General features: G+C 43.8%; 2 protein-coding genes across 2 annotated transcripts in view; both read right to left on the reverse strand.

Moving 5' to 3' along the window:
* GRIN3A (glutamate ionotropic receptor NMDA type subunit 3A) overlaps positions 1-18,718 on the reverse strand; it is a 152,321-nt gene that overhangs the window by 7,708 nt on the left and 125,895 nt on the right. The gene's annotated exons all lie outside the window — the stretch shown is intronic.
* Positions 12,257-12,769, reverse strand: PPP3R2 (protein phosphatase 3 regulatory subunit B, beta). Its single transcript, XM_021691387.1, has one exon. It carries the CDS (start codon positions 12,767-12,769, stop codon positions 12,257-12,259), a length of 513 nt encoding a protein of 170 aa, XP_021547062.1.

Below are 18,718 nucleotides of genomic sequence, written 5' to 3' on the forward strand. Positions count from 1 at the left end.
CCATACTAAGCAAGCCCTTGGATACCAGTGCTAAGGAGCCTGATGTCATCCCTCTGCTCGGGGTTTTTGGTCATCATCAGTAATTATTTAGCACTTAATATGTGGAAGGCATAGCTCTGAGCACTTTACCACTGTAGCAACTTGCTTACTATTCATAACAACCTATGAGGTAGGTACTGTCATCACTTGCATTTTATAGATGAGGAAACTTAGGAACAAAATAGCTTAGCAACTTGTCCAAGGTCACACAGCTAGCGAAGGTTAGAGTTAGGGTACAAACCCAGGGAGTCTGGCTCCAGAGCCTATACTCTTAATCACCCTGCCTTGACTGATGTCAGTGTCTCCCCATTCTCTTGAAGGTGTTCTTTCATTCTCCCCACCCGAATCCTGAAGAAACAGCTAGCCAGACGTGGTTCAGGCACGGATCCACCTCCCGGTTATGCCAGGACGTCCATCTGGGGGCAGCGCTCAGAGGCAGAACTTGGGGATTTCAGACTCCAGTGGAGTCTGGGCCATGAAATCTCTTTTCCCCCACGACGGTACCTCCAGCAGTGGCTCCGTATCAGTGACGGCTGCTCGGATCCCTGGAGAACTAATGACTGGAGGTGAGCAGGGACATAGAGCATGGCCTGGTCTAGGCAACTGAGCACAAGGCAGGACAACTAGGCTGATCACCTGAGAATGAGGCAGAAGCCCAGCGCTAGGGAATAAGGAATGCTGGTCTAGGAAAGGCAAGAGGTGTATCGGGCCCCGAGAGCTACGCAAGTACTAGGGCTTCTCCTAGGACAAGTGGTGACCAACTGTGTAACACTGACCTCCAGAAAGCAGATTACAAATATGTCTGAAAATAGCCCTTGGGCTGGACCTGTCGTAATGTGTACAGGATATGGCTATTATATAAGGATTTAATGAGTTATTACTGCTATGGATGAAGAAAAAAATGGAATTCATTTTTGACTTAACATCATCAAACAATCAGCAAAACAATAGACTGGCACTGCTTTCTTGTAAGGTGCTGCCAAGATGAGGGAGAAGGATGTAACTTACAATGAAACATCTTGCCTTTTAAACACATGGCTTCCCCTTCTGTTTTTTTGTGCATGACAATAACTAATCTAATTTTCCTCTCCTTACTTCAATAACAAATAGACTGGATTCAGTTTATTTTAGATTTTATTTATTTATTTATTTGACAGAGAGAGAGAGAGAGCGCACGCACAAGCATGAGCAGGGGGAGGGGTAGAGGGGAGAGGGAGAATCTTGAGCAGACTCTGAGCTGAGCCTGACGTGGGGCTTGCTCTCACGACCCTGAGATCATGACCTGAGCTAAAACCAAGGGTTGGACACTTAACCGACTGAGCCACCCAGGCGCCCCCTCTTTTTTTTATTTAAATTTCTGTTGTTTACACCCACATACTAATAGATTAATATAGTTACTGTTTCTTTTAAATTGGGCATCTAATATGTGTGCCAGGCATCATTACGCATATTACGATCTTTTAATAACCCTTTAAGTATTATTATCCCCATTTCACATTCAAGGAAACTGACTCTCATAGAGATTAGCCACCTTCCCCAAGATCTTACAAGCTAATAAATGGGGGAGCCAGGCTGTGGATCCAGGACTGTCTGATGCTAAAGCCTGCACTGCCTTTCAAGTGAATCCCATTTATAGGTACTCCTTGCCACCTGGATCCCGGGATCAAGACCTGAGGCGAAGGTAGACGCTTAACTGACTGAGTCACCCAGGTGCCCCATGTGTCTAGGAGTGTTTTAGTGATATTTAAAGAAACTCGTTGGGATTTTTAGATGAGGTGGGAATGCTTTGGTGGTTTCTTTATTCCCCCATTTAAAACAATGGAAAGGACTTCTACCATCTGGAAATTCACTAGCTAATGTATTTCCAGGAACGGACTAGATTCAGATAAAGGGAGATGCCTGTTCTGGCAAATGTTCTGAGCGGTCTCTGCCCAGATCATGAGCGCTCCCAGTGACACATAGAGGCCAAGACCACCAATTTCGTTGCTGCCTAAACTTGCTTTGCATCTTGCTCAGATGTGGACATTTGAAACATCTGACAGCTGGTGAGATAACTAACTCTGAAACCTCCAGCAAGAAATGCAGTTCGATTTGCAACGACGTGGATGGAACTGGAGGGTATTATGCTGAGCGAAATAAGTCAATCAGAGAAAGACATGTATCATATGACCTCACTGATATGAGGAATTCTTAATCTCAGGAAACAAACTGAGGGTTGCTGGAGTGGGGGGTGGGGTGGGAAGGATGGGGTGACTGGGTGATAGACACTGTGGAGGGTATGTGCTCTGGTAAGCGCTGTGAATTGTGCAAGACTGTTGAATCTCAGATCTGTACCTCTGAAACAAATAATGCAATATATGTTAAGAAAAAACAAAAAAGAAGAAGATAGCAGGAGGGGAAGAATGAAGGGGGGGAAATCGGAGGGGTAGACGAACCATGAGAGACGATGGACTCTGAAAAACAAACTGAGGGTTCTAGAGGGGAGGGGGGTGGGAGGATGGGTTAGCCTGGTGATGGGTATTGAGGAGGGCATGTTCTGCATGGAGCACTGGGTGTTATGCACAAACAATGAATCATGGAACACTACATCTAAAACTAATGATGTAATGTATGGGGATTAACATAACAATAAAAAAATTAAAAAAAAAAAGAAATGCAATTCGAGCATTTCATGCATCATGCCTTAGATGTTACTGAGTCCGAAGAGCTAAGCCTCCCCAGCCCCCAGGGCAACATCTCTCCACACACCCCAACTACACACTTTCTCTGGTCCTCGAAGGAGTTGGCTATACTTGTTTTCAATTCCTCTGTCCCCATTCACTTTTGGTCTATAACCTAGACAACTCCTGTCAAAGCCATCACAAAGACCCCCACATTGCCATGTCCAACAGTCATTTTTCACCTTGTATTCATGTATCAGGTTGGATACATAATCAGGAGGATTATTCATCCTCTTTGATATATTTTCTTCACTGTTTCTGGGATACCTCTCTCTTTGTTCTACTTCAGTCTTGTTTACTGGTTCCTCATCTTTCCGATCATAAATATTGGCATGCCTTTGATTCTTTAGCACTTTCTTATCCAGACTCATGGCTTTAAATCCTACCTATCTGCCAATGACTTCTAAATTTATATCTTCCCCAAATCCCTATTCAGTCTCTCTACCTGGATATCTAACAGATATCCCAAACTTAACACACTAAAATAAACTAATTTTCCCCACTGAAAACTGCTCTTCACACAGTCTTTCTCATCAGAGAATCTCCGTCCTTGCTATTGCTCAGGCCAAAAACCTGAGAGTCATCTTTAACTGCTCTCTTTCTTTAGCATTCCACACATAGTGTGTCTGCAAATATGGCGGACCCCACCTTCAAAGTATACCCAGAATCTGATGACTTTCCACCACCTCCACCAACCACTCTGGTCTGTGCCACCATCATCGCTCACCTAGACTATTGAAATAGCCTTCTCTTTGGTTCCCTGACCCCCTCAGTCTGTCTTCTGCACAGCATCCAGCTTGGCTCCCTCAACATATCATGTCATTCAATGCCCGGCAATGGTTTTCCGTCTCATCTAGAGTAAACGTATGGCCTACATGACCTTCCACGACTTGTCCCACACTTCCTAACTTCACTCTGCTCAGCTACTTGGGCTTCCCCTTGCTCCTTTAAATCTATGGAGCAGCTGAGGGTCTTCATTTTCTGTTCTCTCTGCCTGTAACTCTTCTGTCAGCCATCAATACTGTTCCTTCCCCTCATTTTCTGCAAGTCTCTACTCAAATGTCATTTATCGGTAAAGTCTACCCTAAGCATGTGGTTAAAAAGGCAAAACCTTTCCCCCTCCCCTTCCTTTCCTGGACACAACCTATGCCCCTTACTCTGTTTTATTTTTCTCCTGACATAATATATATGAGTGTATTGCCTTTTGCCCTTCTCACATAGAATGTAAGCTCCAAGAGGCCAGGTGTTTTGCCATTTTGTTCAGAGTGGACCTTGATTGCCTAGAACAGTGCCAGCATTTACTAGGTGTTCAATTAATATTTTTGAATGAATGGATGAAAGCATATGAAAGCTAGAATCTTTTTTGTATAATGTAAACGTATACAGATTTTCCCCCCAAACACTTTTGTATATCTCAGGAGAGTTTTAGAATAATTCTGTGAGGGATGGGCGCCTGGGTGGCTCAGTTGGTTGAGCGACTGCCTTCGGCTCAGGTCATGATCCTGGAGTCCCGGGATCGAGTCCCGCATCGGGCTCCCTGCTCAGCAGGGAGTCTGCTTCTCCTTCTGACCCCCCTCTCATGTGCTCTCTCTCTCTCATTCTCTCTCTCAAATAAATAAAATCTTAAAAAAAAAAGAATAATTCTGTGAGGGAGAAAAGACAGAGACGGATATTCTCAATTGATAGATGAGAAAACAGAGAGAGCTCGGAAAACCTGCCATCCCGACATCATAATGCCAGTGTTCATCACTCTGGGGACTTAACTGGGGGGAAATATATTTACAATTAATAAAATAAAAAGTTAGAGATTGAATGCCCTAATTTCAGCTGGCTTGTGTTGGGTGTGTACTGTGTTGATTTTATTTGCTTAGGACCCTTTCCTTGGGGAAACGCCCTCTCCCCCTTCATATGTTTTGGTGTGTCTACCAATCACAGACTCCCGGTTCTTTGGTCCCCTGAGGCCAAGCATGTGACCCAAGGTAAGTCAATTTGCATTTGAGGCAGAGACATTGTCACTGAAAGTGGTGGAGTCTGAGTCGTTTCCAATGCTAGTGCCTCACAGACACGGTGCCCTGTTTCCTGCCACTACCGTCCCTGGAGTCCTGTGGTTCCTGAGACATCATCAGTCATTCTCCTCCTTACTTCAGAACATTGAGCTCCCCACTATTCTTTTGATAATCCCCCGTTTTCTTGCTTAAATTCATCTGTTGCTGGCAACCCAAGAACCTGACCTGATTGACTGCTTGAAGGACTAAGCTCCTCTAGCTCCGAGGTGTAAATAGAACCTATCTTGAGATAGACTTTATTTCTCATGCAGAACACCAAAGTGAATGCAGGAGTCTGTTCTAGGAAATTTTCTCTGACACAGTGAGGCTTTGCCTTTCTTTGCATGCCTCCAAAAGCTTGGTGTATAGCAGGTGCTCAATAAATGCCTATTATTAAATAAAGTATATATCTGACAAGAAACTTAGTTACAATTAATCTCAAGATTTCCAGTACCTATTAAAGTAGGCTTCCCCCAGAGCAAAATAACTACAAGAACCAGAGGAAATCATTTTATATTTTAGTGATCTGGTGCATTGAACTTTGCATTATCTCCTGTCTGTAAAGCCCAATCCTGGTGTTCAAACTAATTTTCTTCTTCTTTAGTAAGAACAGGAGTAGGGGAGGAATAATGATTTTAGTGAGAGGTAAAGAAAAGAAAGGCTATGGAGCTTCTGAAATATGGATGACTCCTGGATACTTGGAAGCAGGATGCGTAGGAAGCAAATGCTGTTTCTATTTATACACTTTTTTTCCCATCCACTATTCTGTCCAGAGGAGCAGCAGCTCCAGCAATCTGGCAGATTCACTGTTGTGTCCATATGTATGACCCTTTGTGGGAGAGGGACAGAAGATGGAGACCTGCATGAGGTGTGGGCTCCGAGGCACCAAGGACAGCTCCCAGGGGATAGCGTTTGCCTGGCTGGACAGTAGGGTAAGGGAGTAAGGGGTAATCATTTGGGATTTCTAAAAAAATTAACAATAATCATGAAAAGGGAGAAAGAGGATGTTCACTCAGAGGATCTGGAATTTCCTCATCAATGAAGGCAGACTGAAAAATCACATTTAACAAAAGAAACAAAAAGGGAGATGATTTGCAAAATCCAGAAGGACAATGCATAAGCGAAGTTAACAGTGCTCACACATTTGGATGAGCAAAATAATCTAGATGGACAGCAGTTGGTGTCTGTGGGAATGTCCCATCACTTCCCAGGCCCTGGGGCTGGGGCACCTCTGTCTTCTTTAATCTGGAATTGCTTCATGGCTCCATCAACACGGCACTGCCCATGCTGCTGAGGAAAGGCTGCCTCTCTGTTCCTTGCGTTCCCCAAACCCCTGCTCCTTCTAGGCTTCGGGAACCATTTTTTAGCCTCGAACCTGGTGCTCAATTTGCTACATCAGTTCCATTGTGTGGTCTTTCAGAAATCTTAATTTATTTTTAAAGCAACTCAGAAAAATATTTCTAAAGCTTAGAGATGATTAATCATAATCCTTTTCTTACACAAATACTTTCTTTTTAAAAAAAATATCTTATTTTTAATTGTCTTCACCCAATGTGGGGCTCAAACTCACAACCCTGAGATCAAGAGTCATAGGCTTTAACCGACTGAGCCAGCCAGGTGTCCCTACAAAATACTTTGTTTTCCATTTTTCTCTCCTGAACTGCATACGAACCATATGCATATGTATTTTCCAGAGTTATGTTAACATAGCATATAACAACTATGCTTTTTAAAAAAACCATTATTTTCTAAAAATGTGTGCATTTATACGGTGACTTTATTTTGATGGCTTTATATTATCGCCTATTACTTACCATAATTGACCTAACTAATCTCAAACTGTCAGGTGTTTAATTTTCTTTAATATTATTTATTATTTATATGTGATAAATATTGCTGGAACAAAAAATCTTTTGTGTACAGCATTTAAAAAATTGGTTTTGATTCCCTGAGATATATATATGCCGTGGGTGGGATTAACAGGTCAGATGATGTAACTGTTCTGATGCCTCGTGATGTATGGTGAGCTTTCACCAAGTGTGAACGCTGTTCCTGGTGTTACCCCAATGCACAGAGTGCTCACATCCTTGCAAGCCTGTTTTACACGTAATCACTTTCCTGGTTTTATTTTTTATTTTTTTAAAAGATTTTATTTATTTGACAGAAAGAGACACAGTGAGAGAGGGAAAATAAGCAGGGGGAGTGGGAGAGGGAGAAGCAGGCTCCCTGCTCAGCAGGGAACCCGACGTGGGGCTCGATCCCAGGACCCTGGGATCATGACCTGAGCCGAAGGCAGATGCTTAACGACTGAGCCACCCAGGAGCCCCACTTCCCTGGTTTTAAACATTTTGATTTGTATTTACTTAGTGAGGCTATTTTTTGATGTTTGTTTTTCCCATCTCCTTTTGTATGAATCATATATTTACATCCTTTGCCAATTATGCATTTCAGACAAGGTGAGGCTTTTTATTGAAAAAAAAAGCTATTAACCTCTTTCCTACATGCTATTTCTGTTTCTCTAATTTTAAGCTTTACTGTTAGCTTTTGTTAGATTTTATTATGTGGAAATTTGAAATCTTATATGGCTGTATTTGTTTTGACTATAGTAAACCTGTGTATTGTTTCAGCTGTTAGAAAATATCCATTGTTGGGATAAGTGTTTTATGACCAGTTGCTTTATTTTTGAAAAATAATGACATTTTAGGCATCTTGAGTGTTTGTACTAAAGAGTGGAGCATGTTATTTTCTCTTCCTTGAGCCTTTCCATTTTAGCCGCATGCTTCAGAGGTACCTTAGCCAATAAAAGGGCACTCTCATCTTGGGGTAGCATGCACTCCTTTATGCTCATTTTGATTTTGATTTAAGATCTTCAGATTTTAAAAATATTGGCAAATAAAAGAATTGTGAGCACAAACATCATGTAAAACTAACAACAACAAAAAATGTACTGGTGGGTCAGAGCAAGCCTATGAGCTGTCAGACTGTACCTTTTGATGTACACAGCTGTCTTGCTGCTAGTGTCCCTTCAGTGTTGTGGTTTTTCACTGTGAATCAGCTAATGCCTTTAAAGCGGACACATGATTTGCTGCTATTCACACAGTCACCAGCCTTGGGGATAGCTACGGTAGCCAATATGAAAGGAGGGGGGTCCATTTCTGATTCTCAGTCTAGTGGCCTATTACGGCGCCACCTTGTCTTTAAGAACACCCAAGCCTTTCCCTTTTCAAGGCAAGCAAAATAGGTAAAACACAGTAGCCAGATCAATGACCTCCTACATGCTAACAAAGGGAATCAACAGCATGAGTGAAGAACAGAGTGTGTAACTAAACCAAAAAAAAATTTCCTGAGAGGTTTTTCCCTGAGAATGCCTCTAAAGCATGATAGACTTAGAGGATAAACCAACAGTGCTGCAGCCATATCTTCTCCTATGTTTGAAAAAAAAAAAAAGAAGTGTCTAGTGGTTTGGGGTTGCAACATAGAGAGCAGATACAATCCATTAATATAGGATTCATAACAACATACTATTACTGATCTCTACATCCTAGAACTGTATTGGTTGATGTTATCAGTTTAATCTAAATACCGTCACTTATTTTTCAAAATGAGATGAAGGTGGAAGATGACTCAAGACTGCCTTGCTTAACTTTTTTTTTTTTTCAATATGTAAAACCAAAGAGGTGGGGGCTGCTTGCTCCCTGACACGTAATTCACCCCTTTTCTGAAAACTGAGGTTTGATTTGATTATATTAATAAAACCATCAGAAATATTTTGAAGCAGGTAAATATAGGAACTATAAAAATAAGAGGTAATGCAGTGAGCTCAGCATCTGGGGTCAGAAAGCCTGGTTCAGGGGCACCTGGGTGACTCAGTCAGTTAAGCGTCTGGCTGTTGGTTTCAGCTCCAGTAGTGATCTCATGGGTAGTGGGATCAAGCCCCACAGGCTCTGCACTTGGTGGGGGGGGGATCTGCTGGAAGATTCTCTCCCTCTGCCCCTCCCCACACTGGATGCAACTCTCTCTCAAATGAATAAATCTTAAGAAAAAAAGAAGAAGCCTGGTTCAAGTTCTTGCTTTGCCACTTACCAGCTGGGAGATCTTAGAGAAGATTCTAGATCTCTCTATAGCATCATGTATTAAACTGAATGATGTCACCTACTTCACAGTGTTATTATGATTAAATGCTATAACAACTTCAACAGAATCTGGAACAGTGGTTCAATTAAGTGTTAACTACCATTATCACCCAAGGAGTTGTACAGAACTACATTTGTTGGCAACCAGCAACTAACAGAAAAGTCAGAGCATTCTAACTTGGAAGTAAATGTGATCTTTCTTCCCAAATATCCATACAGTCAGATCTTTCCAGTTGCTGAAACTGGAAACAGGCTCTCAGTTCAAGGTCATTGCCATAAAGCTCTGGGTAACTATGTTAAGTAGATTGATTGAGCAATTAACTTGTTATTTCCAGCCATTCCAGAAGCTGAGATATTTTTCCTCCTCTTGTTAAATTTAAACATGAAATCCAACATGTTTCAAACCCTTGGTCGTAATTTTTAAATTTCCACATTTTAATGTGTACATTGCAGGGTATACAAAAAATGTCTCTGGGAGGCCTTCTCGGCTAGCACTACACATGCTCGCTTTCCTCATGCACAGTTTCCACCACAAAGTCAAATAGGTTGGGCTAGAATGAGTCTTTCTTTTATTTATTTTTCAAAAGATTTTTTAAGATTTATTTGTCAGAGAGAGAGACAGAGGGAGAGAGCACAAGCCGGGGGAACAGGAGGCTCCCCACTGAGCAAGGAGCCTGATGCGGGACTTGATCCCAGGACTCCAGGATCCCAGGACCCCAGGATCCCAGGATCATCAGCCGAAGGCAGATGCTTAACCGACTGATCCACCTAGGCCGCCCAAGAGTCTTTCTTTTAAACTTTCTCTAGTCAAGAAGTCTATTGTTCCCTCTGCAAATGAGGGGGTAGGGAGGACTATGACATTGTTTCTTTTCTGGATTAGGCTTACACAAACATCTGGTTAATTTTAGAGTGGTGTAGCTAAGTACTAAGAAAGGGTTCAAAAGGAAAAATTAAGCGTTCTGTTTCCCTTATGTATCTTGATCTAATAGAAGTGGAGTAAGGGGGAAGGGAAGGGAATTAGAATGAACCCATTGTGCCCTAGGCACTTGTCTTACTATTTTTTAGTAGGCTCTACACCCAACATGGGGCTCAAACTCACAACCCAGAGATCAAGAGTTGCATGCTCTGCCAACCAATCCAGCCAGCCAGCCAATGTTTTATATTTTTGAATCCTCAAAATAACCGTCAATGGATCCTCGTTTTAATTAGGAGAACTGATACTGCGAGGTTAAGTAACTCGCTCATGCTCACACAGCTAATAAATGACTCCTAAGAATCCAGTTGTAAATTGGAGCTGGAGTGTGTAAAGACACACTCCAAATTCAGGTGTGTCTGAATCTTTCAACGATGTTATCCTGCAATGGGGCTATAACTCATATCACTACAGGGTTGGGACCATTTATTATTAATACATTTTTTAGAACTGCACAGGATTTAAAGGGACAGAGATTCCTATTTTTTTTGTGGTTCCTTAATAATCTACTAAATAAAAAGTATGGCGGGGAGCCTTGGTAGATGGGTGCCCTGACAGTAATTAAATGTGTGGACTTATTTTTCCTACTTTTGTTTTTTTAAGACTAGTGACTGGCTTCTTCAAAATAGGAAGGATAATAATATCTTTCAAACAGATCTTCCTCATTCTGAGAAAAATCACCTGAGTTTTGTCCTGTGTAGGGAAGTAGGTTTCATTGTCCTGGTGTTTGGGGAGCTTTCAACCTTTCCATGGGCAGTGGTCCACCGTAAGGAAGAGGTCTGGTGTGAAGTGGCAAGTGCTGGGACCAAGGGCAGCTGGTTTTCTGAGAACTGATGGTACGTGGGGCCTCGGAGAGCTGGTAACATCTGGAGCATAGGCAGTGGTATATTTATTGGTACACGAGTTCTCCAAACCAAACAACTGGAAAAGGTTTTGCTCCTTTCCGTGATGTGCCAGTTCCACCATGGCCAATCTCTTTCTTTTTCTTTTCTTTTTTTTTTAAGATTTTATTTGTCAGAGAGAGAGAGCCCAAGCAGGGGGAGCGGCAGGCAGAGGGAGAAGGAGCCTCTCTGCTGAGCAAGGAGCCCGATGCAGGACTTGATCCCAGAACCCTGGGATCATGGCCTGAGCCAAAGGCAGACACTTAAACCAACTAAGCCACCCAGGCGTCCCTCCCATGGCCAATTTCAATCTATCAACATGACATCACTAAACACGGAGCTAGGAAGAGATGCACACACATTGCCCTCACCCAGTGTGACTAGGCTCCAGTACACACCTTAGCTGCAGGTGTATTCTCATGTGAGGGATTCTGGGCTGAATGTTCCATTAGAGAAAAGGCTTCCTGGGGTGAAAGAGCTCTCAGCTTCCCTGCCAGGTCCCAGGTCTGATGTTTAAAACTGACTTTAGCTAGTGCAGACGGCATTTCCCCCTGCTGCAGAAACGTAGTTGCCCATCTCTGCCTCTGTCTTGTGGGAAGAACGACTCTGAATCTGTCCCTTTCCCTCTAACTGGGGGTGATGGAGGGGCTGGGTTTTGGAGGTAAGAGCTTTCTGGGAAGGTCCCTGCCCTGTTTGGCTGGAAGCAATCTTAACTGAACTTCATATCAGGATGGGTAGCCCACCCTGAAAAACTGCCACTGAGGCTGAGAGTTGGGCTGGGCACTTAGTCCAGGCTTAGCATTTCTTGTAAGAGTCCTGAGACCAGTTCCTGGTCAGGAGCTGGAACGACAGGACAGGAGGAGCCCTCCAGACGGGCTCAGGGATTTCTGGATGCAAGATGGGGAGCAGGCTGCAGCCTAGGAAAGGGAAAGACAGGCTTTCACTGCCCAGAGAGAGCTGATTGAAAGTTGCTCAGCCAAGAGAAACAGATCTGTTTCTCTTGCCATAACAGGAAGTTAACAATCTGTCAAGAGAACCTGGATACGAGTAAATGAAGAGTTCACCTGATTTAAATTGTGCAATTTCCTCCCATCTATAAAACTATGAGAATAAAGGCAAAGATATGTATATTTTCTTATTTTTGGATTTTTAAAGTTCTTCTTGACTCTATAGTTTGGTTTCTGAATCAAAACACAGAAAAGGATGTTTAGAAAGGCCTTTTGATTTTCTTTCCCCACCATTCTCCTTCATCTTGGTCTCCCCCAATCAGGGTGTTACCCTGAATTATTGAGAGAAAAAGAATTAGCAACACAGAGTTGGTCATGAGGTTCGTGTTAGAAAAATGTGGCTTCACAAAAAGAAACACTTCCAAATAAGTCAGAGAGACAGCTGCTGGGCTGCCTTGAGCTGATCTTAAAAGAGACAGAAAGGGAAGTAAGAGTTGGTGGGTGGTGCTCTTAAAAGCTCACACAATCACCACCAACTTCTTGTGGACCTCCAGGCCTCCGACCACAGCGCTGAATTCCTCGAAGGATATTTTCCCGTCTCCATCCTGATCCAGGATGATGATGGTTTTGTCCACGAGCTGCTGTAACTGCCAGTCCTTCAGGTTGTTGCCCACCATCAGCTTCAGCACCTGGAAGAGCTCCCCGTTGGAAATGAAGCCATCTTTATCAATGTCGTAGATGCTGAAGGCGAACCTCAACTTCTGCTCCTCGTCCCCCCTGACGCTGAACTGGGAGGCCCCCAGGATGAACTCCTTGAAGTCCACTTCTCCGTTGCCGTCGGTGTCGAAGATGTCGATCACTCGCTGCACCAACGGGTTCTGCTGCAGCTCGGGCACGGACATGAACTCTTCCACACTCAGAGAGCCCGAACAGTCCAAGTCCAGCTTCTTAAACCTCTTGCCTAGCCTTTTAATTTCATCGGGGTTGAAGCGGGAGCATATCTCCTCCGGGTAACTGGCTTCATTTCCCATTGTGGACGCAGCACCACTCCCAAGGGCGGTGGGCGCGGGCGGGTTGACGGTTGCGCGGTGGGGTGGGGGGTGGGGGGGCGGAGGCTTGGAGGGCTCGCGGTCCCCCCCTCCACCTGATGGAAGCGATGGAGCAGGGAGGGGAGGGACGGGGAGAAGGTAGGAGAGAGTGGAGCGGGGTGGAGGTTGGGGAGATGGACCCCCAGGAGAGGGACAGGCTGACAGGCTGCTCCACCCTCCTTCCTTCTTTTCTCCCTAGTTCCCTTGCTAATATTTTATCTTCTCACTTCCTCAGTTTTCCTTAGTAAACTCCAAAAGGGCAGTATCCCCAGCACAGTGCCCGACGTGCGGTATGTGCTTAATCAGTATGTACAGAATGACTGAGTGAACTGCAGTCAGGGCTCTTCATGCTTCTTCGCGGGCCTAGTGCAAGGACTAAATGCGGTAATACATTAAAGCGTCGATCTTATACATATTTCTTAAATTCTCTACCAGGATTGACATCCTTCTGGTACAGTGGTCCCTGACCTTTTTCAAGACATGGGGTTCAGGGTCTTTGTAAGAGACCACCCAGATATCACACAGAATTTCTCACACGATCACCGAAAAGTGGTAACATATCCCTGAGGAATATACACAATGCTGAATTCGGGGCATCTTTCAAGAAAACACAGTTCCCAAGAATATAGCCTTGGTTGCCCTAATACTTGGAAGCCGTCATCTTATGGCTGGTCTTCATCTTTTTTGAACCAGAGCCTGGTGGCCATCCTGCGGACCACGTTTGGAATGGCTGTAATGTGCCCAGAGAAGCCTTTTGCATGTTTTGAGAGCAACAGTGGTCCTTCTGCTGTCTCACTCTTTCCTCTTTGCTTAAACTGGATTTGTTCTTTTTGTTAAACATGAATCTCATGCGCCCCCCCCACCCCATATTCCTTCTTCCTTTAGGAGCACATCAGTTACTCCAAATGCATAAGAAGTAAATTTGACTCAAGAGCAATGCAGTTCACAGGGACTAGGGGGAGCCCCAGGCCACTAAATCAAACTGAAGGGGGCAAACATTCACTTAAAAAATGCTAGCACCTTCTTCGTGTTTTAAGTTCAGCCAAAATATCACTCTAAAGGCAACTATGCTGAAACTGGCACCACAGAGCTATGGGATACCTCACCCAAGAGCTAGACAGTTTAAGGGGAAAGGGAAGTTTTGTAGGCTACAATATTTAACGACTGAATTATTATCCCAACTGATGGAATGAACTAGATCTGAAAGAAGCATGACAGGATGGAAAAAATTTAAATAGAACAACCCAGCATCAGCTCTGAACTGCCCGCTCAGTAGCAGTAAGGCTTTAAACAACTTGCTTAACATGTTTTCCCATCTGTGAAATGGGGCTAATCATACATTTTGTACAGCTGTATGAGGATTAAAGCTGGTATTAGCCAATATGATAAATCATTATCATCATTATTATTCTTACTAATTTCAGTACTATTGCCCCTGCTGGTGGAGATGAAGTCTTAAAGAATGAACAGTTGGCAGCCAGGGTCCTTACATGTATGCGTGTCATTTAATGAGCATTCCTTGGTACCACGTGCAGCGCGTCACTCATTGCTCTAAGCACTTCCCTCAGCATTAGCTTTGGCTCCCCCAGTTCAGCACATTCCTTGAGGACTGACTGCAGACCTTCAATCGCAGGCTCGAGGACCTCACTGACCCATCAAGCACACTTCTGGAGTCCTCACTGACGTACCCCCGATGGTTGTCATTTGGAAAGGAGATATTAGTGTGGAAACTTTAGTAAGTGTATTCCTCTATTCCTCTGTGTTTTATTAGGAGGTAGTGAAGGGTAGTGGAGAGAGCATAAGAATTCAGCAGACCAGGGGCGCCTGGGTGGCTCAGTTGTTAAGTGTCTGTCTTCGGCTCAGGTCATGATCCCAGGGTCCTGGGATTGAGCCCCATGTCGGGCTCCCTGCTCAGCGGGAAACCTGCTTCTCCCTCTCCCACTCCCCCTGCTTGTGTTCCTGCTCTCGCTATCTCTATCTCTGTCAAATAAATAAATAAAATCTTCAAAAAAAAAAAAAAAGAATTCAGTGGACCAGGTTCCAGTCCCTGCTCTGCTCAGATTAGCTGTGAGCCCTTAGAGGAGCCATTCCTGCCCCAGCCTCAGTGTCCTCATCTGTAAAATGGTGATAGTTATTATAACTGCCTTCTCCACTGCATGTGGTTATTCTGAGAGCGAGATGCAGGAATGCATATAGAAATGTTACATAAGAGGGGCGCCTGGGTGGCTCAGATGGTTAAACGTCTGCCTTCGGCTCAGGTCATGATCCTAGGGTCCTGGGATCAAGCCCCACATTGGGCTCCTGGCTCGGGAGGGAGCCTGCTTCTCCCTCTCCCTCTGCTTCTCCCGCTGCTCATGCTCTCTCTCTCTCTGTATCTCTGTGTCTAAAATGAATAAATAAAATCTTAAAAAAAAAAAAAAGAAATGTTACATAAGAGAAGTATTGTCACAAGAGTTAACTCATGGTCGAACAGACACTATCAGGAAGATGGTACCATTTCACTAAAACAATTCAGGGTGCAACCAAGAATTGCTTTACTCCTGCCCTGCAGAGGATGCAATGTCATGCTGGATCTTAAGTTTTAGTCAATGTGAAATTGAGTTCCCCATTGCTCCACATTTCATAAACTTCGTAGTTCAGCATTATTATGGGGCTCAATGCCATTGATTCAATTTTCTCTGGCTGTTATTCCTAGTCATTTTTACTGTTACTCTTTCTGTTTATCACTGTGGAAGGATCTGGACCTTCGGACATTCACTGCACTAAGTAAATTAAAAGGGTTGACTGTTCCGGAAGAAATCAGGAGCCGGATGGCACTTCCATTTCAGCAAGTCATTATTTTTTTCCTCAAGAGTTTTCAGGGAAAGAACTATGAGATGGTCATGTGCAAAAATAACTGCCAATGGAAAATAAAACCAACAAAAATGGAAGTGATGAGTCCTGTGGCTCATGTAAGGCCTCATCTTTCAAGTTAGTCAGGAGAATGGGTTTCTGAGCAGTATCACACAGTCATTCTGGGAGATTCCCAGGCGGTGGGTTGTTGACCTTGACCTGGAAACCCTCACCTATCTGTGATGTTGTCAATCATCATATTAACATCAATTTGTGTTGGGGTTAGCCATCCTACAGACTGTGGGACCACATAGCCCTGAGTTTAAAACCGAGCATCAGATTTCTCATCTGCAAAGCAGGAATAATATAATGGCGTCATAGTGTTATTTTAGGTTTAAGTGAGAGAACATCTCAAATAATAAAAAAGCCATCTAAAATAGCATTCCGGTGTATAGTAGGTTCTCAATACCTTTTGTACCCTATCTTCTTTCTTGTCCCTTTCTTACTCCTTTATTTGCTTTCTCCAAAGCAGATGTTTGGCTCTGGCTATATGCGTTTTGTTTTTCTTGGATGTGACAAACTTTGTTTCAAGTTCAAATATATATCGAACACCTACTGTGTGCCAGGCTCTGTGTCAGCTGATGGGTCTTCTGTGGTAAACAAGATACAGCCCCTTGAGAAATATATAGTTTTGCTATTGAGAAATCCACAATTTAATAAAGGGTATGACTGGAAGGATGTAGTGCAATTTGGTCAGTCTTTTATGTTTATCATGTGTATTCAAAAGGATCAAGAATAATATGTTTGATATTCTTTTGTAATTCTGGCATGGTGTTTAATATGAGCACTGGTATTCAATCATCGTTTTGCTATTTAACAACTCTGATCTTGGGCAGGATTATTTATTTGAATCATGCTCATCTGGAAAACAGGGACAACTGCTAACTCATAGCATCATTTTCAGGATTAAATGAGATAGCACACATTAAAGAATTAGGCCCCGTGCCTAGCACGTAGTAGGTACCAAATGATAGATGTTATAATTATTGCCTACTTTAGGCTTGCCTGGAAAATTTTAATAGACTGTTTACATATACATACATGCAGATACACTCAACTATTCATTTGTTTTCTCCACAAATATTTATTGAACGTCTACAATACGAGAGGCATACTGTGGTGATCTAAAGCAGATACTCTTCCATCTGTCTCTGTCCTCATAGAGCTTACAGTTTTGCAGGGAAGATGGACATTAACCAAATTATCATGTCCAGAAATGTTAAAGGGGCACCTGCGGTGAGTGTCGCAGGTAAGAGGTAACACAATAGGGATTTGTGGTGCCAGGGGAGTTCACACAATGGGAATTTGATCCAGTCAGAAAGATGAACTAAACCTTAATTGGGGAAGTGATGACTGAGCTGAAATATTAAGGAGAAGAAGAAATTAACCAGTTGTTCTGGGCAGGGATGAGTGTTCTGGGAAGAAGGAACGACATGTGCAAAGGCACTGGGGCAGGAGGAGCATATCAAGTAGGCGAACTTGAAAAATGCCACTGTGGCCAGAACAGGGAGGTTGCAGGAGAGCATGGTATTAGATGAAGTGAAGAAATGTCTGACCGTTCCCAAGACACTGAAGAAAGTGCAACATTTATTCAGTCATTCCTTACAGGGCATCACTTATCCAATCGTGTTTCTTCAACATGTAGAGCACTGACGGCATTCAGGGATGGTCCCTACTCAGAAAGCTTACTGACTGCTGAGTGACTTGAGGCATCAGGAAGTTGTAATTAATTATAACACACGATGGAAAAGGCAGGATGTCATCAGAAAGGTAAAGGCTAAGAGCTATAAGAATTCAGAGAACTGAGATGTGGTTGGGAATTCCTAGAATTCTTGCTGGGGACAAATGGAGAAAGACTTTTCTTTGCAAGAAGTACTACTGTTTGATCCTGACAAAGACAAGGGGGACAGGTACTGTAACCACAGAAGTGGGAAAGGGAGCAGGTGGGGATGGCAGCACCTGGTGCAATGTGGCTGAAGTACCTGAGTAAAATACCAAAGTGAAATGGAAGGAACCAGATCAATGGGAGTTTGAATATTTGGCCAAGACATTTGGTTTCTATAGGACACAGAAAGGTGACTGAAAGTGCACAAGAGTGACTGAATCAGGATTCTATTCTAGAAAGATGACTCTGGCATTGTGAAGGGTGAACTGAACAGGGGAGAGACGAGCAGCCAGCCACTGAGGATGACCACACGTGCTCGGAGAGTGCGGCAGGCTGAAAGAGGTGCTGGAGGTGAAAAGGCCAGGGGTACCCACCTGCTTGGCTGTCATAACAAAGAACCACAAACTGGGGGCTTAAACAGAAGTTGACTGTCTCCCAGTTCTGGAGACTAGAGAAGTCTGAACTCCAGACGTCAGCAGGGCCGTATTCCCTCTGAAACCTGTAGAGGACTCCTTCTTTGCGGATTCCGAGCATATGACGGTTTGCTGGCAGTCTTTGGCATCCCTTGGTTTGCAGCTGCATAAATCGAATCTCTGCCTCATGGTCATGGTGTTCTCCCTGTGTCTGCCTCCCCAGAGCGACTGTCCTCTTATAAGGACGCTGGGCATGTTGGATCAGGGACCCATCCTTCTATAGTGTGACCACGCCTCAATTTAACTAATCCTGTCTGCAATGATCCTGTTTTCAAACCGGGCCTCCTTCTGAGGTACCAGGGGTTAGTTCATTAGAACCTCAACATGTCTTTTTGGGGGACATAATTCAACCCATACCAACCAGACCTGACGTCTTACTGGACAAGGAGAGAGGGAGGGGGCAGAGGTGAGGCTCCACATGGCACTGCACTGACTTCTCGGGCTAACCAGCCCTGTGCTCAGATGTTGCAGGAAGCCACCTATGATGTGTGATGAGAGGGGCACCCTTTACGGATCCCTGGTCTCCCCCACGATGCTGCCTTCTCATCTAACATGTCCTGAAATTCCACCAACTCCGACAGCTCCATCGGGAGAGAGTGTCTTCAGAGACCTTGGACGTGACAGAGGGAATATGAGGGCAAT

The sequence above is a fragment of the Neomonachus schauinslandi genome, chromosome 13 (assembly GCF_002201575.2).
Source record: "Neomonachus schauinslandi chromosome 13, ASM220157v2, whole genome shotgun sequence".
In the NCBI taxonomy this organism is placed as follows: Eukaryota; Metazoa; Chordata; class Mammalia; order Carnivora; family Phocidae; genus Neomonachus; species Neomonachus schauinslandi.